This window comes from Dipodomys spectabilis, unplaced genomic scaffold (genome assembly GCF_019054845.1).
Source record: "Dipodomys spectabilis isolate Male_0828 unplaced genomic scaffold, ASM1905484v1 ptg000052l, whole genome shotgun sequence".
Lineage (NCBI taxonomy): Eukaryota > Metazoa > Chordata > Mammalia > Rodentia > Heteromyidae > Dipodomys > Dipodomys spectabilis.
In genome coordinates this window covers 3,274,330-3,296,548 of record NW_024870729.1, presented here as the reverse complement: position 1 = coordinate 3,296,548, position 22,219 = coordinate 3,274,330, and the positions used below count along the sequence as shown (strand labels likewise).

General features: G+C 39.0%; 1 protein-coding gene across 2 annotated transcripts; it reads right to left on the bottom strand.

The window, feature by feature from the left end:
- Positions 1 to 241: 241 nt before the first annotated feature.
- Positions 242 to 22,177, bottom strand: Golga7 (golgin A7). 2 transcript variants are annotated; one of them, XM_042679472.1, is made up of 6 exons: positions 22,101 to 22,177; positions 21,750 to 21,882; positions 15,747 to 15,899; positions 7,192 to 7,293; positions 5,797 to 5,859; positions 242 to 1,610 (listed from the first exon to the last, which is right to left on the bottom strand). In XM_042679472.1, exons 2-5 carry the CDS (start codon positions 21,858 to 21,860, stop codon positions 5,812 to 5,814), a joined length of 414 nt encoding a protein of 137 aa, XP_042535406.1. In that variant the 5' UTR covers positions 21,861 to 21,882; positions 22,101 to 22,177; the 3' UTR covers positions 242 to 1,610; positions 5,797 to 5,811. The 2 variants fall into 2 exon arrangements, with proteins under 2 accessions (XP_042535406.1, XP_042535407.1); XM_042679473.1 differs by lacking the exon at positions 22,101 to 22,177 and adding an exon at positions 22,014 to 22,036.
- Positions 22,178 to 22,219: the final 42 nt, after the last annotated feature.

Here is a 22,219-nt window from a genome sequence, read left to right as displayed (position 1 = left end):
TCAAGTAGTAGAGTGCCAGCCTTGAGCAAAAAGCTAAAAAAAAAAAAAAAAAAGTAAAGAAAAAGCTAAGCTTTTTTGCACTCAGGCCCTGAGTTCAAGCACTATAATGAGCACAAAATATAAAACAAAAGAGAAAGAAAAAAATCCTATTGCACATTGTACCAATGGTTACAGAACTTCTATCTGCCAAAATGGAATGCCGTATTATTTCAAGTCACACCAAGTATTCACACAGAGACAATTTGTTTAAGAAAAGTTTTACTAATGTGTTAATATTTCAGCAAAGTTAAAGTTATTGCAACAGGTTTAAAAGGCAGACACACTATTACAGGCTATAAAGTAATGAGTAAGTTTTATACAATTAAATATTACAGTCAGATGGGATATATTAACTACCAGACAGAAATTAAATTTGTAAGACTAAATCCAGTATTAGCACCTACAATATCTCTGAAAGTTGGAACTTTTTAACTGCTTCATTCTCTAATTTATTCCTTAACTTTCTCCCAAAACAGTGCTCTCAAATCCTGAAAAAAATGGAGAACATAAGAAACTCCAGTACTAAGAACGTATAGACAAAAGAACTAGAAATCTCGACTGAAGACTTGAGAGTTTCACATGGGTCACTTAGCTCACTTTATTTGAACCAAACCTAACATTTCTGTGTACTGAATACTGTATATGAGGAGAATATGGATCAGAAAGTTTGTCAGTAGGATTAAAAATTAGCAATATACAGTATTATTCCTATCAAACTTTTTCTCATAAGTTATATTTATAACAAAACTATAATTAAAGTATTTATTACACTGTGTATTACACATTCAGGAACAGAGCAGGGACATTTATGTGTTTTGACAATTTAGCATCCACTTCATTGTGCTTATTTGTGTAAATGAACAAGCAACACAAACCACATCTTCCCACATCCAAAGGTAATGCAAATCAACCTAAGTCTCCCAAGAAAAGAATGAACATTGCATTAAATACTGATTTTATGAGCAATAATTGCTGTAATAAAACAAACAACATTATACTTTTTTTCATTGAGCTTCGGCTTGAGAAACTTAACAGCAGAAATAAATCTTAAGATTTGAAACATGGCAGAAATGATAGTTCTCTGAAATCTGGGAGATGCATTGGCAAAACCACAGACATAATACACCCCTCACCTAGAGAAAAGCTTTTTATTAATCTGAATTTTGGCTAAGATATGACTTCTTGAAGTATAAAGCTACCAGGAAAACTGGCTCAAGGAATGAAGAGAACCAATGGCAATTTCTTACCTGGTAGCAGGTAAGAAACAAACTTTGTATTAGGCCCTCTAACTGCATACTTTATTAAATGACTGAATTAAAAAAAGTGAAATGCTTCATTGTATTTTCTCAGAAGCTAATCAAAAGATGACAAGTCCTACACAATTTGGAGACACAAGTGGATGCTGAGTGACTAGAAGTCACATCAGGTGTGGAATTTTAGAAAGTTAGTCCTTGGCGTAAATGGCACCATGGCTCTGGCAGCAGATACAAAGGAATGATGCTCTGGAGAGGAGGTAGGGACACTCTGCGATCGGCCCATGGACAGATGAGGGTTCCAGCTGGAGGTGGGATCTATAAGTAGAGGTGAAAAGTATTTTAGAAATGGATGTTAAACATGACCTCTAAAACCATCTTTACTATGTCAAAATGTTAGGTCCACCCAGGAGAAATGTCCCCTTCCTTTTGTTCTCTTTCCATTCACCCTAGAAGTCCCCACCCAGCACCTGTAAGGCAAGCAACTGGCATGCCAAGGGGTAGAGGGAGGTCCCTCAGGCTCTGAGGTCATGTTCCCATCCTCTGAAACTCCCACGTGGTTTAGGTGGGAGAGGGAGAAACCAAACTGTGGCCCACAAAGCCTGTGGAACAAGAGTATGGCAGGAGGAGAGATTATATAGGGGAGAGCAGGAAGTGTGGCCACAGCAGATGTGGAGGTGGCTTCACCCCGAAGGAGGGGAAATGGCCTGGGGGGGGGCACCTCCCACTGCCCCCAGGCATGACAGTTGCTTACTTACAGGTGCTGGGCAGGGACTTCTAGGGTTCAAGGGAATACAACAATGGGAAGGGGCCATTTCTCCTGGGAGGACCTAACACAAATGATAACAGCTTATGTTATTTTCCCTTAACCCAGAATTCTAAGAAAATTCTAGGGTTTTTATCCAAAGCAATATACAGCATAATAGTCTAGAAATCAAGTCATGTAAACTGAAATCTCCAACACACTGGGAGAGGTGGTGCAGCACAGGGCCATTGCGGTCACAGGGAGAGGCTGCCTTGATAGCCACTCACCTGTTGTCTAACCTTGGACAAGTACCTTCAGTTCTCTGGGCCTCAGTGTCTGTCTGTCTCTCTCTCTCTCTCTCTCTCTTTCTCTCTCTCTCTGTCATGGGGCTTAAACTCTGGGCCTGGGCATTGTCCCTCAGCTCTTCAGCTCAGGGTTAGCACCTTACCACTTGAGCCACAAGACTACTCCAGCTTTTTCTGCTTATGTGGTGCTGAGGAACTGAACCCAGGGCTTCATGCATGCAAGGCAAGCACTCTACCACTGAGCCACCTTCCCAGCTCCCTCAGTCTCATTTTAAAAAAAGGAGATAACAATATGTGTGTAGCATAGTTGTGATGAGTCATTTACTATAGTGCTGGCACTAGTGCCAACAAGTATGACATTTTTATTATTGTTTACTACTATGTTAATCATTTCATTTTTTTTTAAATAAAGATAAATCTTTTTTTTTCTTTTCTGGTCGTGGGGCCTGAACTCTGGGCCTGGGAGCTGTCCCTCAGCTCTTCAGCTCAAGGCTAGCACTTCTACCACTTGAGCCTCAGTGCCACTTCCGGCTTTTTCTGCTTATGTGGTGCTGAGGAATCGAACCCAGGGCCTCATGCATGCAAGGCAAGCACTCTACCACTGAGCCACCTTCTCAGACCCTAATAAAGATAATCTTAAGAAGAAACATTATCAGACTGTCTAATAATATAGCTATGAGTAGAAACCTGACATTAAAAAATTAGAAGGAAAATACTTTAGGAATTTTTTTTTAAATGTCATCATCATAGTTTGTATATATTTTTGTTAAATTTCTAATACCACATAACACACTTCAATCTGCAGACACCTGTAGACTTAAGAGAACTGGTAGCGGGGCTGGGAAGGTGGCTCATGCATGCATGACGCCCTGAGTTCAATTCCTCAGCACCACATACACAGAAAAAGCTGGGAGTGGTAGAGCACTAGCCTTGAGCTGAAAAGCCCAGGCCCAGAGTTTAGGCCCCACAACTGACAAAAAGGAAAAGAAAACTGGTAGAAATAAATGTTATTGTTACAGTCATCTGTCCTCAAAGATCTCAGCCCACACTGGATCCTGGAACTTGGGAAACACATAGCATTGAAAACTAAAGTGAGTTGAACAAAAATATTTGCATCCATGAAACTCTCCAGAAGTTCCTAATGTAAATCTTTCCCATTTCAAAATTTCACAGTTGTTTGACTATTGATGGATTAGCCTCTGGTGTGTAATTGCTTAAAGCATCAAACTACCTCTGCAACCATCCTACTAAGCAGCAATAGCTGCAGGATGAGTCATGACAAACAGCTCGCCAGTAACTGCAGCTGCAACAGATAAAACAAACAGCCAATGTCACAGAACAAAAAAACCACAGTTTCTGGTTGCTCATCTGAGAAATATCAGTTTAGAAATTGTATGTGAGAAAATATGGACAAGTAACCCTACGTATTCTAAAACAATACTTTTTAACTAAAAATATGGTAGATGTCACGAGTTAGATCTAAAAGTAGGTATTTTAGAATGTTGAGGATTCAATAAATGACACAGGAGTGGACAAAATGTTTTAAAAACAGCTACTGAGAAAGAGAAGGGGATAATCATCACCCACACAGACGAACTCTTTCCTTTATGTTCCTCCAGCTGCTACAAACACTGAAAGGAAGGCTCAAAATAGGCCTTTTAAAAAGCCTGGCATAGCTGGGTGCCAGTGGCTCACGCCTGTAATCCTAGCTACTCAGGAGGCTGAGATCTGAGGATCTTGGTTCAAAGCCAGCCTGGGCAGGAAAGTCTGTGAAACTCTTATCTCCAATAACCAGCAGAAAACTGGAAGTGGCGCTGTAGCTCAAGTGGTAGAGCACTAGCCTTGAGCTGAATAGCTGAGGGACAGCGTTCATGCCCAGATTTCAAGTCCATGACTGGAGAAAAAAAAAAAAAAAAGCCTGGCTCACACCTGTAATACCAGCTACTCAAGAGGCTGAGGTCTGAAGATTATGGTTCAAAGCCAGCTAGGGCAGGAAAGTCTGTGAGACTCTAATCTCCAATTAAATATCCAAAAGCCAGAAGTGGAGCTGTGACTCAAATTGTAGAGTGCCAACTTGAACAAAAAAGCTCAGGAACAGTGCCAAGCCCTAACTCCAAGCTTTAGGACTGATACAAACAAATAACCAAATAAACAACTTTTCTCCCTTTATGGTTAATCAGACTTGGAGTGACATTCCAATAATTAGCCAGCACTTTGGCTATTTAATCTATTTGTAAAGTGAGAAAAACACTTTATAGGGTTCTTGTGAAATTTAGAAGGACTCTTAATACATTCCCTGGCACACAGCAAGTACCTTCAAAATAGCACTGTTGCTATAGAGAGGAACATGCCTGAGTTTGTGCTGCTTGATAATTAGCAGTAAGAATCTATAAGCCAAGTTAATTAGAAAATTGTAGCAACAGAACACTTGTGAGCACACAACTGAAATGGCAGAATCAGAAGTCTGGGCAGATTTACCTATGGTCCCCCAACAAGTTTTGCCTATAGATATCAATATTAAGTAATCTTTTATTAGTTAAGGGACATTATTGGCTATAGAAAAACATTTACAGTAAAATACCAGTGGCTCACACCTGTAATCTTAGCTATTTAGGAGGCTGAGATCTGAGGATTGAGATTCAAAGCCAGTCTGGGCAGGAAGTCCATGAGACTCTTATCTCTGATTAATCATCAGAAAGCCAGAAGTGGTGCTGTGGCTCAAAGTGGTAGAGCTCAAAGCTCAGGGACACAGGGACAGCATCCAATCCCTGAATTCAAGCCCCAAGACTGACCCCCCCCTCCCCTTGCCAAAAAGAATTTATATTCTAGATCTGGGAGTGGTGGCATACTCCTACAATTACAACTTCTAGTCAGGTTGAAGCCAGAGGACTGTAAGTCTGAAGCTAGCCTGGGATATTTAGCAAGTCTTATCTCAAAAAGAAAAACAACAAATCATTAAAAACAAAAAACTCAAATTCAAAAACCAAAAATTGAAATACTCTAAACAAAGGAATGAAATTTATTGTCTAGCTATCATATATTTTCTTCTCTAACACACACTTAAATCTAATGAATGAGGTATATGAAACCTTCCCACTCCTCTTGAAAAGTTTTGTTGCTTATTAAAGCCATTTGTCACATAGGAGGGCAAGGCAATTTCTGAATTGATTCTTATATACAAAATCCAACATTTAAGTATCTATGAGTCTTAAAATATTAAAGCAAACCAAACCAAATAAACTACTCCCTAAAAAAAAAAATCAAAGCAACAACAAAACCAGTATGAAGACATTACAGAGGAAATAAATCAGGATTATCTCTTATTACCAAGTTGAATTTGGTTACATATTTAAGTAACAAGGTAACAGTGATTAGTTTAAAACAATATAATGCATGATTTAATGATTTACTATGTAGGGAAAGCTGCTGATAAAACATATGACTTCATATTTACCTTTAATTCTATGGCTTATCTTCCACTGCTCAAACCTCTGTCTTCATAAATGGTAATTTCAATCTAAGCAGCATGGCTGTTAAGAAAATACACTGTAGAAAGATAATACATAGAGGGAAAAGGGGACTACAGCGAGGTATAGTGGTGCAATGCTTATAATCCCAGCATTCTAGATGTAGAGACAGGATGATCACAAGTTCAAGGACCACCTGAGCTATGCAGTAAAGACCCTATCTAAAAAATGCAACAAAAGTGGGAGAAAAATGAGGGGAGAGGTAACAAGTTTGACAAGAAATGTACTCACTACCTTACTTATGTAACTGTAACCCCTATGTACATCACCTTGATAATAAAATTAAAATTTAAATAAAAAACTCCAACACCTCCCACTGCCCCCCCCCCCCCCCCGCAAATGCAAAGTAAAGCAATCAAGAAACCATCATCAAAAAACTCCCAAGCAAAAAAGTGACCAACACCAGACCAGCAAAATCTGTAACTTTGCTTTCAATCTGCCCTGCTTATTTTAAAATTATTAGAATGTTTCCCTATTTAAGCAAAATATGCTTTCTCTACTTTGTTAAAAATTTAACAGGCAATTTTGTAATATTCCAAGCATAGTTCCTTCACAAGCATCAAAGATATTTTAAAAAATCAGAAAGGATGCTTTATTTCTTATTTCTTGACTGAGACTCCGTAGCAGTAATGAAATTCAGGGATTCAAACATGCCCTAAAATTTATGAAAACTTTCTATTAGGAGAGGGTTCATGACCCCTGAAGTATAATGAAACTGCTGAAATTATTATCAGCTGCAAGGCCCTGGTTTAAAAAACAATGTATTTACCCATTACTTCAGTTATCAAGCTAAATTAGCTTTTAGCAATTTTATTTATGAATTCACTTAGTGATTTTTCGAAGCTTACTGCCTCTAAAAACATGTAGAGTATGTCCAAGGTAATGAAATGATACATTTGGCAGCTGTAACTGATTTCAACTACTCAGAGGAACCCCGAGAACTGCAATTCATTTGGATGACAAGTCTCACCACATTATGGGTTTGTATGTTTCAAAGGGGCTTCAAGTTCAGTTTCTACAGCTGCAATGCATTACTCAGACAACCCCCATTATTACTACAAGATGCCCTAAGAACCGCCACCAAGAAAGATGGTAACTAGAATACTAAACAATCCAGAGATCTGTACAATACAAAGGATGGACAAAATGCTTTTAGAAAAAATGTTGGTGACAGGATGCTTATGGTATGAAATTCACACAGAAACTTCCCAAGGCAAATGTAAGAGACTGGAGTTAAATTCTCCTTACCCAATGTCAAATAGTGTCATCAAAATTTTCCTTTTATAAATATTTAGACTTTATAATCTGGACTAAAAAGATACAACTCGAAGTCCTCTCTCAATGGGGTCTGTCAGGAGGAGGCCTTGGGGAGCATATATCTTCTCATTCTGTTCTTGAATATATTTGGAGACTTTCTTCAGAACCTGACAGAAAGAAACCACAGCTTAGTTATAATTTCATCTAATTTATCTTCAAGTATCAGACAGATCTCAAAATATTCAGATGGTAGAGTAAATTTTTACGGCATGTTGTAAGAGAACAGAATTCTGATTATCTGGCTGGTTACAATAAGTTGCATAGACCTATAGCACAGTGTGCTGTTCTTTTCAAGTCAAAGCAGAGTAAATGCAAATGTATATAAAAGTATGATAAAGACCCAACTCCATTCCTTCTTACCTCCCGGTCTCAGTCTTAGACAAAGAAGAAATAAACAGATTATATATACAATGGCTAGTGTTGCTTCTACTTCACAACTGATAACAAAATGGGGCTAGTTATTATCACTTCTTCTAATATCAAAGTCCTTGGCCTTCTCTTTTTTTTTTTTTTGGGGTCCGGTCATGGGGCCTGAACTCTGGGCCTGGGCACTGTCCCTCAGCTCTTCAGTTCAAGGCTAGTGCTCTACCACTTGAGCCACAGCACCACTTCTGGCTTTTTTCTTTTTGCTTATGTGGTGCTGAGGAATCGAACCCAGGGCCTCATGCATGCAAGGCAAGCGCTCTACCATGAGCCACCTTCCCAGCTCTTGGCCTTCTCTTTTTAACACTTAAGAACTGTTTCTTCCCTCCTTTGTACATTTTTTACCTATTTTAAGCAATGACACAAGGTTGTCCTTTTAACAAGAGTGAGCTCTGTTGGGTACAATGGCATATGCCTGTAACCCAGGAGGAAGAGATCAGGAAGACCGTGGTTTCAGGATAGGCTAGGGAAATGTCAATGAGACCTCATCTCAACAAACATGCCTATGGTCCTAGCTATACAGAAGGTATAGGTAAAAAAGGTCTATCCAAAAATCAACTAAAGCAAAAAGGGCTGGGGCATGGGTCAAGTGGTAGAACAACCACCTAGCCAATGCAGGCCTTGAATTCAATTCCCAATATACCCCTCAAAAAACAGTTATAAACAACCGTACCACATAAACCAAACCAAACAAACGAAACGATAAACAAATAAACCTGAAGGGAACCCTGAAAATTTAAAACTAGAAATAAACTAGAAAGTTTATTTCCTTTGCAAAACATGTTAATTTAATTGAGTTTCTGATCAAGACAAGAATCTTGCAATATTTCTATGTTTATATGTAGTGCTGTTCTGTACTATGCTCTTTCTTATTTTCTAGACAGGAACTTCAATGTATACGTTTAGCACTAAGCTTGTAAAAGTCAAAGCAAATGGTGACAAATACCAGATATAGTAAAAAGGAACTTCTGGAAATAGCAAAATCTACAGCTTTACTAAGGCAATTCTGAGGCAGATAAGCTAGAAGAAAATCTTAATAGTTTCATTCAAAACCAAACAGTTACATATTTTACTTCATGCTCCCTCATCTTATCCCTTTTTCTAGCTCTAATGTTTAAATTAGGCTTTGATTCAGCTCTTTAAATTACTATACATCTACTTAAATTTACACTCTTAGCAATGATAAAGTTGCAAATGTAATCAGAACATAAAGGGAAAAAAGAACTGTATGAAAATAAAGTTGGAAGTTAAGCAATGATATCAAAGTGTATGATGTACCAGGCCAAACTAAACAAGTAGGATGTTACAATTTAGATGATTGCTGTAATTGATTTAACATTTAAATGTACTCTAAATAATTCTCTTAGTGAAGGAAAATAAAGTTTACTCATTTTACATCTTTGGAGATATAAAAACAGTGTGATATTATTGAAAAAGCAATCTGCCTGGCTCTCTAATAAATTAAAAATACTATTTCTGAAAAAAGAAATTTTTTTTCCTACCAAATTGCCTGGTACAATACATATCACTATCTCATTTGCAGCTTTCAAAGACTCTGAACTATGCTTGGGTCATTTTGAACAAAAACCTCCTTAGGCACTATCTTAGATCAGTGTGTCAATCATCCTGAAGTAATGAACAAAAGGAAGTAGCTTATAAGGATGTCCAACTTAGGACTCTCAATCTTCTTTCCAATTTCCTTCTCAGCAAAACTGCCACAGTGTAAAACTGGAGATTGAGTCTTCCTTCATCCCAGTTCATTAATACTGGAGAGGACACTCAGAAAAATAAGTGCATGCCTGGTTTTGAAGGAAGGCTCTCTTCAGAACAATTTTCCCACTTCCTCTATTTGGGCACAGGTTACGAGTAAAAAAACAGCATTCCTTTATTTGACTCGAGTAACTGTTGCACCAAGTTTTAATTTAAACTTAAGTAACATTCACAAGTAGTTGAGTAAAGGTTTAGAAAGAAAATGATTAGTTTTGGTAAAGGAAGAATTAGCTTAACTAGGATGCTTATAAACTTCTCATCTCTTCAGCAATATGAACCATCAATATACTCATATTATAGTCCCTCATCCTACAACATCAAGCACCATACTCATCACAAGACACTTTTGGTTCATCTTTTACTCACACTTTATTATGTTTGATAAATCAATGTCGAAACAAAGCATAACATTTAACAGAGTTCCTTACTCTCAGGTTCTCCATAAAACCTGAATTTGTATAATATTTACAAAATGAAACACAATAAGCCTCCAGAAAGAACATTAAACTGGAGACAGTCTATTCTATCTTCAAGAAAACCAGTTCCAGTGAGGCTCAGTGAGAAAATCAGGATCTAAGTTTTCAGTGTCCTCCTAACTGCTGGCTTCATAGCTCATAGCACACAGGCAAAAGGGATGCTTTCTAGCTGATAAACAAGGGAGGCAGTTATGGAGGAGAACCTCTACAAGCTCATTTGTTCCCTACTTATAATAGATGACAACAATAGAACAAAACACTGCAGTCTTCATGTTCCCTTCAAATCAATAAAAAGCATACTCTAGGGTAAAAACACACAATTGTTCCAGCAAGCTTTAAAAGGCTGATTTACAATTTCAAAAACTTTTAACCAGCATAACAAAGTACAAGTGTTAGTTATCATATTTGGTGAACCATTTATAAACTAGAAATTTTAGTGTTTAAAACAACAGACCCTAAATGACTCAACCCTGTTCTTTCATAAAATAATAAGTAGCACAGAAATTCCTAGAGGACAGACTAGGGAAAAGGGTTATTGTCCTTACTTTTCTGTCATTTTACCTAAACTAGATATTTAAAAAGTTTTCTAGACTATATATTAATTATTCCAGTTATTAATTTTACATGATATAGTTATTCACTTTCAGTTTCTAAACATAATCATCTATTTAAAAAATGTAGTCAGGTTTTTTGTTTTTGTTTTTGCCAGTTCCCTGGGAACTCAGGGCCTGGGCACTTGTCCCTGAGCTTCTTTTGCTCAAGGCTAGCACTCTACCACTTGGGCCACAGTGCCACTACAGGCTTTTTCTGTTTATGTGGTACTGAGGAATTGAACCCAGGGCTTTATGCATGCTAGGCAAGCACTCTACCACTAAGACACATTCTCCCAGCCTGTAGTCAGGTTTTTAAGTCTTGGTTTCTTAACTACTTTTATTTGGTCTTTACTTGTTTTATAATATATACTCTATAAAAAGAGACCTTGAATAAAACTATAAAGGAATAGCTTATATATTCTATAAACCCAAGTGTGTGTGTGTGTGTGTGTGTGTGTGTGCCTGGTGCTGGTAGCTCACACCTTGTAATCCTAGCTACTCAGGAGGCTGATATATGAGAATCTTGGTTTTGTCCAGCCTGGGCAGGAGAAGACTATGGGACTACCAAAAAGCCAGGAGTGGAGCTGGGGCTCAAGAGGTAGAATTCCAGCCTTGAGCCAAAAAATAGTAGAGCAATGCCTAACAAGCAAGAGGCTAAGTTCAAACACCAGTACTTTAAAAACAAACACAAAAAAACCTTGTATGACTTCACAAATACCTGATTAAAATGGCCAGCACTGGTGGCTCATGCCTGTAATCCTAGCTACTCAGAAGGATGAGATCTAAGGATAGAGGTTTGAAGCCAGCCTGTGCAGGAAAGTCTGTGAGACTCTATCTCCAATTAAGCACCAAAAAGGCTGAAAGTGCAGCTATGGCTCAAGTGGTAGAGTGCTAGCCTTGAGTGCAAAAGCTCAGGGACAGCGCCCAAGCCCTGCGTTCAAACCCCAGGACTGACATGCATGTGCACGTGTGCAAGCACGCGTGTGCGTGCACACGCTCACACACACACACAGTACATACAGAAGTGGAGCTGTGCCTTAAGTAATAGAGGGCTAGCATGAAGTAAAAAAACTCAGGGATAGTGTCCTGGCCCTAAGTTTGAGCCCCATGATCAGCACAAAAATAAAAACAAAAAAACCTTATATAGATGTAACTTCCCTCCTTTGTTATATTCATCTCCTTCCCAAGTCTTGGTTTTATTATCAACATGTCTCTTGAAATAACTTGCATTCTTTTAATCTCAGTGCCCTGTTTCTGGTCCAAGCAGTGATCACCTTTACTAGAACTTCGTGGGATCTTCCTAACTTGTTTCCCTATTTCCAGTCTTAAGCTTTTGTCCTACAGAGCAAAAAGATCTAAAGATCTTTCTGTGCCTCTTTTGTGGAAAAAGCTTTGAGTAGCTTCCCTTTGTACTAGAAACAAACTTTACATTTCTTTATTCATTCCTGCATGAAACAGTTCCTACTTGCCTTTTCAAATTCACCTCTAGTCATTTTTGCCCCTCCTCTAGAGTCACACCATCCATCAATTTTCAGTTCTGGTGAACCAGCAACCTTCATTCATTCCCCATCTGCCTGAATTACATTGAGTGGCAGGTTAAATGTCATCACCTTAGATGTGTTTTCTGGTCACACAGTCTAAATTAAGTCCTTCCTATTATTTTCTGTCAAAGGCAGGTTTTTCTCCTTCACTTATCACAACTTAGAATTTAGATGGTTTTGCCAGGCACAGGGTCACAACTGTAAAGCTAGCTACTCAGGAAGCTGAGATCTGAAAATTGAGGCAGGAAAGACCAGGAGACTCTTACTACTAATTAACTACCAAAAAGCCAGAAGTGCAGCAGTGGCTAGAGCACCAGCTATTAGCAAGAAAGTTAAAGGACAGAATCTTGGCCTCAAGTTCAAACCCAAGTACTAGCACACATGTGTGCACAAGCATGCATGCCCACATAGAATTTAGTAGTTTTACTTCCTTCCTTGTTACTGCCAGTTTGTTACGATTAAGTTACAAACTCCACAAGGTAGGTCAGCAACCACTTTTGCCTTATTCTGGTATGTCCCAGACACATTGCTTAGTACACTGCTTGGCACATAGTAGGCTTTTAATAAATGTTGATCAAATAACAGGTCTCTTGGCATTCACTTACCAAAATGTGCTATCAAAAAAAAGATACTAAAACTCAGCAGACTGAAAACTGATACTAAGCCTTGTTAACTTTTGATTTTTGAAAGGTAAGTTAGCTGCTTCTCTAAGTGATAGGACTTAGGCTACTTATATATATATATATACACACACATATTTTTACGTAAGATATAACTATAGTTAAGACTAAGAGGATACACATCAGAAGACTTGTTAGTAACCACAGCAGCATTTTGGCCAACGGCTTACAGTATTTTAGGTGCAACTATACCTGCTCTCCATCACATGGAGTGTAAGACAATCACAGGATATTTCTATCAGGTAGGATACAATATAGATGGTATTTACGGTGCTTCAGTCTTTAAACATTGTCAGACTTATTGGATTTGTTGATCCACAGTGATCAACTTAAGGCCATTTATTTCACACATTCAAAGAGTACCTATTATACTCAATACATGTTAGGAATTAAGAGGAATACGAGAATGGCTAGATCATTGTCTATAGTTGAACAACAAATAGGACAAGAACATAAGCTGTTAAATTATGAAGTAAAATATGACAGGTGCTAAAAAATGGGATAGAAAGAAAATGTTATAAGGGTACAGAAGAGAGAAATAATTCTGATTAGAAGTCAGGAGAAGTTTAATGGAAGTGGGAAATAAGAACTGGTGTCATTTGAATATGGGAAGAATGCCATTCTAAGTGGGAGAAAATATCATAGGATATCTTCGGTGACTGATAAATAATCAGATTTATTTGCCAAAGAAAGAAGGGAGGGGAGACAGCTGGTAAGGTCAAACTGGAAGTTGGCCTGAGAAGATTCAACTTGACCCAGTTAACAGTAAATGTGAAGGCAGGGAAGGTCTCTAACTTAGCAGGAGTGGCAGGGGAAGGACAGTGTGTTTTATGAAGACACAGGAGACAGATTGGAAATACAAAAGATGAGTAATGAGTCAGAAGACTATACTCCGATATTGACAGAGGAAATCATGAAAGTCAGTAAATGGGAAAATGAAAGGTATTTTAGTTATTGACAATTATTTTCTCCTTTTATCCTTTGCACCTAAAGATGGCACTAGAAAGAAGTGTTATTGATCAAAATGGTGAAGTGAGAGATTTGAATTTTGGACATTTCGAGTTGAGAAGTCAGCTTTTCTGGATCTGATAGGCAGGTAGGAAGAGAAGAAGAAGAAAAAAACTCAGGTGATGTCAGAAATTAGGGGTAATAAAGCAAAAGGATTCTTAGGAACCTGGATAGAATGAGAACATACCTATTTTCTACAGCCACCTTACTTTTTTCCCCTTATATATTTTTTATTTTAAAAATACTGTATAGGTTTGCATTTTAAAAACAACCCAATAGGGCTGGGAAGGTGGCTCAGTGGTAGAGCGCTTGCCTTGCATGCATGAGACCCTGGGTTCGATTCCTCAGCACCTCATAAGCAAAAAAGAAAAAAGCCGGAAGTGGCGCTGTGGCTCAAGTGGTAGGGCGCTAGCCTTGAGCTGAAGAGCTGAGGGACAGCACCCAGGCCCAGAGTTCAGGCCCCATGACCAGACCCCCCCCCACCGCAAAAAAAATACTGTACAGAGGGATTATAGTAACATGAGTAGGGTAATGAGTACATTTCCTATCAAGCATTGATCTTCTCCTTTGTTTTTCCCCTGCCACCCTTTTTCTCCCCAACTCCTCCCTACACTCTCCAACGCTGAAACTGTAAAGTTAGTTTTAAATATACTGTCTTATACATCTCATGTTACAATGGGTCAACCTGTATCCTTATTTCAGCATTTTGTTATATCCCTTCCCCTCCCCAAATTATAAAAATGTATATACAAGATGCAGGACAGCAGCATCAGATACAGTGAAAACAGGGGTTATACTGTGGGGGAAGAACATACAAGAGAAACAAGAGAATCACATAGTACATTATAAGTATGTTAAAAACAATAGCAAGAAGGAAAAAACCATTTGTGTCCCTGTCTTGGAGTTCATTTTGCTTAACATCTTATATTGTTATATGTAAATAGCTTTTGACCTTTTTTGCTTGTACTTGTTATTGCAAATAAGGGAAGCTATGGGACCTATTTTTCTTTGGGTCTGGCTTACTTCACTTAGTATAATTTTTTCCAAATCTTTCCATTTCCTAACAAATGAGGCAATGTCATTCTTTCTGATGGAGGCACAGAATTCCAGTGTGTGTGTGTGTGTGTGTGTGTGTGTGTGTGTGTGTGTGTGTGTGTGTGTGTGTGTGTGTGTGTGTGTGTGTGTGTGTGTGTGTGTGTGTGTGTGTGTGTGTGTGTGTGTGTGTGTGTGTGTGTGTGTCTGGCTTACTTCACTTAGTATAATTTTTTCCAAATCTTTCCATTTCCTAACAAATGAGGCAATGTCATTCTTTCTGATGGAGGCACAGAATTCCAGTGTGTGTGTGTGTGTGTGTGTGTGTGTGTGTGTGTGTGTGTGTGTGTGTGCAAATAAGGGAAGCTATGGGACCTATTTTTCTTTGGGTCTGGCTTACTTCACTTAGTATAATTTTTTCCAAATCTTTCCATTTCCTAACAAATGAGGCAATGTCATTCTTTCTGATGGAGGCACAGAATTCCAGTGTGTGTGTGTGTGTGTGTGTGTGTGTGTGTGTGTGTGTGTGTGTGTGTGTGTGTGTGTGTGTGTGTGTGTGTGTGTGTGTGTGTGTGTCTGGCTTACTTCACTTAGTATAATTTTTTCCAAATCTTTCCATTTCCTAACAAATGAGGCAATGTCATTCTTTCTGATGGAGGCACAGAATTCCAGTGTGTGTGTGTGTGTGTGTGTGTGTGTGTGTGTGTGTGTGTGTGTGTGTGTGTGTGTGTGTGTGTGTGTGTGTGTGTGTGTGTGTGTGTGTGTGTGTGTGCATTTTCTTGATCTAGTCATCTACTGAGGGTACAGCCACCTTAATTATAGGCCAATCTGAACACTGGTATATCAACTCCAAGAAGACATACCAATTTGATCCATTTCTGAAACACTTGGACTCATTTCTAGGTGCTCTGAACATAGAACAAAACATGAATTATTATTATAAATGCTCATATAGTTAATTGTTGCTTTGTAAACTTAAGTATGTATAAACTTCTTTATAATTTTAAGAGATTTTTGTGAATACAAATGTAACGTACCTTCTCATAATGGGTTTCCATGCACAAGAAGATGGTATATGCTGTTAAACAAGCCAAACAGCCTTCAAGATATGACTGGCCCCCAAGCTTCTCTGCTTCTGCATAAAGATTATTTAGAGTTCGAACTGTTTCTTCAAATTGCTGCCTATCAATCTGTAGAGAGGAAAGAATTTAAAATTAAGTCTTCAAAGAAAGATCAGAAACTCACCAATACTTGCTTTCATGCTTTTTTTTTTGGGGGGGGGGGGGTTGTAGTCTTAAGAGACTGAACTCAGGTTTCATGCTTGCCAGGTAGACTTTCCACCCTATGAGCCTTCCTCAACCCCTTTTAAAAAAAAAATTGTGATTTTTATTGATGGGCGACAATTTTAGTCCTAGGCATCACTACATGGGGTACAATTAGTATAGCCCCTTTTGGGGTTGGTCATTTTTGAGGCAGGAACTTGCTTCAGGCCTTAGCTTTCATACTCCTTCTTATGTTTTCCCATGTAGCTGGGGAGATAGGCTTGTACCACTGTACCCAGTCATCATGCTTCTCCCATAACCGGGATGACATGTGAGTACCATTAAATTCAGCCCTTGGATGAGATGGGAGTCTACTGGCAACTACTTTTTAGATTAAATTTGGACCCAATCTAAGCTACTGTGTGGGGTTTAATTTTATCTATCTCATGAATACTGAGTAGCTTCAGGGCTTGATTTAGTACTTCTTTATATTAGATTTCAAGTAGCTTAATTAAACTACACAATCTATTTGTAATTTTGCAGTCATACAATTTCTTCAATTTACTTATACTCATTTTTATTAAACACCTTCTATAAGATACCATGATCAGCCTGAAAAATGCTGTTTCAATGTTCGAGTTTAGTTATGCTAGCAGACAGATATGCATACATAAAAGCACAACACAGTGAGTACTATTAATAAAGGCATATATAAAGTACAGTGGGGGCACAAAAGGAGGAAGTTCCCTTTACTTGGGGAGTACTATTTAAGATAGTACTAAAACACTGGAATTTATATTCCTTCCCATAATGAAGAGGGAAAAGGAATGGTATTTAAAACACTGATTAGGGGCTGGGAATGTGGCTTAGTGGCAGAGTGCTTGCTTAGCATGTATGAAGTCCTGGGTTCGATTCCTCAGTACATAAACAGAAAAAGCCAGAAGTGGTGCTGTGTCTCAAGTGGTAGAGTGCTAGCCTTGAGCAAAAGAAGCTCAGGGACAGTGCCTAGATCCTGAGTTCAAACCCCAGGACTGGCAAATAAACAAAAAATTAAAAACTATTCATCAAAAGGAGCAAATTCTATATTCTATTTGCCCAGTCTCCTATTTTTTATAACATCTGTTTTGTTACTAAAAACTACGTTGAACTGACATATAACTCTTTACACCAAATCATTCCTGTTACATCTTTCTATTCAGTGACATTATTGTATGTTAAAAGTAGCCATTCACTGCCCAATGATAGTTTAGTCAAAAGACAGACTGGGGCTGGGATGTAGCTCAGTGGCAAAGCGCTTGCCTAGCAAGTGCAACGTCCTGGGTTCGATCCCCAGTACCAAAAAAGAAAAGACAAAAAAAAAAAAAAAAGACTGCATATATAATAGTAGTTCTTCAAGATTACTTAATTTCTTAGTTACATGGCAGCCTTCTTAGTTTGTGCAAGACCACTATTTCAAACATGAGGAAATAATCTGAAACATCTCTTGATCATGTGCTGTACACTTATAATACTATGATTTAATTTTTCTCTCTAGTTATCGTTTACATTCTTCTTCTAGTATTGTTTTGTACATTTCAAATGTCAATACTTTAATTGATTGATTGTGCTAGTCAACTTGTGAACTCAAGGCCTGGGTACTGTCCCTGAGCTTTTGTGCTTAAGAATAGCACTCTACTACTTGAGCCACAGCTCCACTTACGGCTTTTTGGTGGCTAATTAGAGATGAGAGTTTCACAGACTTTTCTGTCTGGGCTGGCTTCAAACTGCGATCCTTGCATCTTAGGCTCCTGAATAGCTACCAGGTGTGAGCCACTGGTGCCCAGTTACTTTCAATTTTTTAAATTTTTTTTTTTTTTTTTACAGTTCCGTGGCTTGAACTCAGGGCCTGAAAGCTGTCCCTGAGGTTTTATGCTCAAGGCTAGTGCTCTATCATTTAACCCATAACTCCTCTTCTGGCTTTTTGGTGGTTAACTGGAGATGAGTCTCACAGACTTTCCTGCCCAGGTTGGCTGTAAACGGAGATCTTCAGATCTCAGCTTCCTGAGCAGCTAGGATTAGAGGGTGAGCCACTAGTGCCAGGTTCATACTTTGGGAATTTTTTTTAAAGCCTTTAGCAAATCACTGTAGATCTTCTGTCACATGCCTCTCTTATTCCTAAAACTAATAACTTTATGAGTTTTTTCTTTCTTTCATGAAATCCTTCTTTAACTATTCAGGAGAAAAACACCCACCCCTCATCCCCCCAAAAAAACATTAATATATTCTAGGCAAAAGTTTCCAAAAGAAACTTTGTGTGTGCTTGTGTGTTGTAAGAGATGAACCTAGAGGCTATCTCACAAGTTTGGTAACCACTCTACCATGGAGCCACATCCCCAGCTCAAGAACATGGCCTTGGAAAGCATAAAACAATTCATGATCCACTTTAAGTTATTAAAATCTTTTAGGTTAGAAGAAGCTGTGATCAGTTTTGTCTTTAGTATAGAAAGTAAGGATAATTAAGACTTTTAGTATAGTCTTAATTGTCAAGTGGTATGAGAAAGTTTAATGTCACCTTTAAAGTATTTTTAACTTTGTTTTTGAAAAGGAGCTTTGCTAATCCTGAGATGCTAAGATTATAGGTGTGAGCCACCAGAGCCCGGTATTTAAAGAATATTTTGAGTTTCTGACAAGGGAAGGGTGGATATAGATTGTTTCAAGATGTGGTGTCAGAACTGTCATCTGGGAACCTAAGTCTCAGTTCTCCTTCCTTCAGAACAGAGAATGGCTCAGTGAATAAATGTTAATGGCAAAGTGCCATATGCATCTGACTATGCCTAAATTAATGCCTTGTGCATTAATCAAGTTTGATTTCTTTGAATTATTTATCCTTTTTTTGGGGGGGAGGATAAGAACTGAACTCAGGGCCCTGTACTAGAGCTACTCTCCCAGCATTTTTTTTATTTATTTATTTTTGAGATAGGGTCTTGCTAACTTTGCCAGTTATAACTAACTTTGTCAGGCTACACTTGAAGGCATGTCCTTCTGCTTCTGCCTCCAGAATAGCTGTGATTGTAGGGTGTATGCTAGCACACATGTCAATGCCTTAAGTTTCTTTAGGTAAGATTCAGAACCATGAGATCCAAACCAGGATACTCTTATTTCTTTCACATTAGAATTATTGTTTATACCAAGAATATCAATTCTTAAATTATTCCGAGATTGTAATGCTTTACTAGTTGGAAGCAGGCCAATTAGAAGAAAAAAGGAATAAAGCATTAAAAAAGAAAAACATTAAATTAAAAAAAAAAGCTTCTGACAGGCTAGGGGTATGGCTCAGTGATAGAGCACTCAGTGGTAGAGTATATACCTTGGGTTCAATCTTTATCACCATCAGGAAACAGCAGTAACAACAAACAAGCAAAAAAGAAAAAGGGAAGTTTCTGAAAGGTTATTATAAAAAAGGAAAACTTTCTAAAAAATCATGGAAGGGCTGGTTGCCTGTGGCTCACACCTGTAATCCTAGCTACTCAGAAGGCTAAGATCTGAGAATGGTGGTTCAAAGCCAGCCCAGATAGGAACCTACCTCTTCTCTACAATTAACCAAAAAAGTGGGAAGTGGACAACACAAAACATTTATATATTATTTTTTATTCTATTAAGTGGCTAAAAGGAATACCAGAGTAATCAGCAACATGTCTAGGATAATTAATAAACAGAGAAGAAACTTCTCTTCACATAAAGCAAGGGAAACAACTGTACCATTTAAATTTAAACATAACACAGGTGTGGAAAAAACAAAGCTTCCCCAAGCTCTTTTAAGTGCAAGCCAGTGTTTTAACCCAAATATCTAAAAGAAAGAAAATTCAAGGTCACAACTGAATAGTAACATAAAATTCCACATAACAGTACCACAGGCGGCTCAGGTGTATATAAAGTCAAAGAAGTAAAAGGATTCCAGAAGTTAGCAACATCAATTTCCTGTAACACTATCAGTAGTGTTGTGTCTACACAGGCTTCTGTACTGAGACAATAAATGTTCTACCACAAACATAGTGGAAGACTAGTGTCTGATTCTGCATATATATGTTTGGCTCAAGTGTGAGGTGGAACTTTGACTTTTAAACCTATAAACAACGGTATCTTGTAACATGTCCACTAAGTGGGGTAAAAGAATATTCATATGTTGATTTGACAGAAAATAAATTGCAGAAAGTTATAATTTCCACTAGAGGCTTAATAATAAAACATCTGATTCATTCATGTATATCTTAACAAGTAAGTTACAAGTTGTGATGTTAAATTATTTAAAAATAATATTTGGTAGTTTTAGCTTAATGGCAACCTGTTCAATGTCTATCTCTCCCAACCACTGTTTAAACGCCCAACTATTGTCACAGATTTAACTAATTATCATTGACAACAAAATGTACTGTTCACATAGCATTTCACAAACAAATACAAACATTTTTTTGAGACCAGGTCTTACTATACATAGCACAGGCTGGTCCTGACATCAGGATCCACCTGCTTAGTTTTCTGAGTGCTGGAATCACACAGTTTATGCACTATATATTTAAGGTGGATTTGATCTTTAATTTTGGGTCACTAGCCAAAATACACTTATAAATCAAGCTGAAGGAAGCTATAAATGATCATTGTTCATTTTCCAACTTTGGCAATTAGGCAGAACCTATTTCGATACAAACCAATCATTGCTGGCACTAGACAGCGATCAAACCCTGGGTCTCACACACTTTAAGCACTGGAGCTCCAAGCTATAGCCCCAGCCTACAAACCGACTTTAAATGACTGCTACACATTTCTCCAGTAAAACTCATCTCCACCCACTTAATCTATGACCAGCATTTCTTGAATCCACACCTACTTCATGCCTAGTTCCCTCCCTGCTGTCACTCACCCTCCATATCAAAGAGGAAACATTCATAAAATTTGATTCCAGCTAACCAGGAAACAGAATCTACATAGTATGGCTCAACAACAAAAGAATTGTGGTATGGCTGGGTGTATACATATGAACACAAGAAAACACACATACACACACACACACACAACTTCACTGAACTTTTACAATAGGATACAAGTGTTGTGTATTAAATATGAAAAAATAGAAACAAACCTCAGTCTCTCATTTCTATAGGCAAAGATGTCCAAAGGACCTATATCTTGAAGACAGTTTAGATATGCAAACCAAACAGGTAGCTCCTAGTAATCACAACTGGGAGTGACTGAGTTCAAGGCCGGTTCTGAGATCTTTTCCTGTCTGGGGCCAAGCAATGCTCTACATTTTTCAGGTTCCAAGAACGCCTGTCTGCCCTGCCTGGCAGCAGTAATATCATAGTGACCTATGCGGCCAGCACAGTGATCACAAATGCCAGTCATGAGTATGATGATGTTTTCTCTTGGTAGAGAGGTAGGAGGATATAGTACACAACTTGTTGAGTGGGGTGGCCTGGACCTTCAAGAATGTACTCATCATAGTTGTCAATCACCCAGAATTGGGGGAGGAGGGAAGGAGCAACAGAGTAATGAGACTGCTGGGTACAACAGGTTGCTGGCACTGGGCATCATAAAATTCTATAGATCACACCACGGGGTTTGGCCTTACTCACTCTTCCCCAAGCACTAATGTAACCTTCTCTGGCATGTTCCTCCTCTCCTGTCTGTTCCTCCCCTGAATCGTGAGGCATCCAGCGGGCCGGAAGTCGGCCTAGCCCATCCCGTCTTCGGGAGTCCCCCTCCCTGGCCCCGGGACAGGTGCGGGGAAGCTAGACTGCGTACCCTGTTCTCCAACTCTGCGGGAAACTTGGTCTGGAACTGACAGCGTGTGCCACTGCTGTAGTCGCGCTGAATGAACACCTTCCCGGACACCGGCGCCTGCTGCGGCCTCATGGCGAGGACAGGACCCGCCGCCCTGCAAGTTCAGAAAGGAGGGGCACCTTGGTCAGATCCCCGGCCTGGACCCGGGATTCTGGCCCGCCAGCCCCCAGGACCCACCCAGCGCCCAAAGCTGCCCAAGGCCTGCGTCTCGTCTCCCCCCTTCACCCATGCTGCTGCAGGAAGGCTTAAGCTACCGCCCCTGCCCAAACCCCGCGCCCCCGAACATCCAGGTTCGGTCCGGGAAACACGAACCCGCCTCCTCGGCCCTCCAGCTGCTGTCGCGCTGCGCTCGCCGTCACTTACGCTCTGCCGCAAAAGCCTTTTTCCCCCCGCCCCTTAGTTCAGCCTCCTACTACAAGTCTGTACTCCGC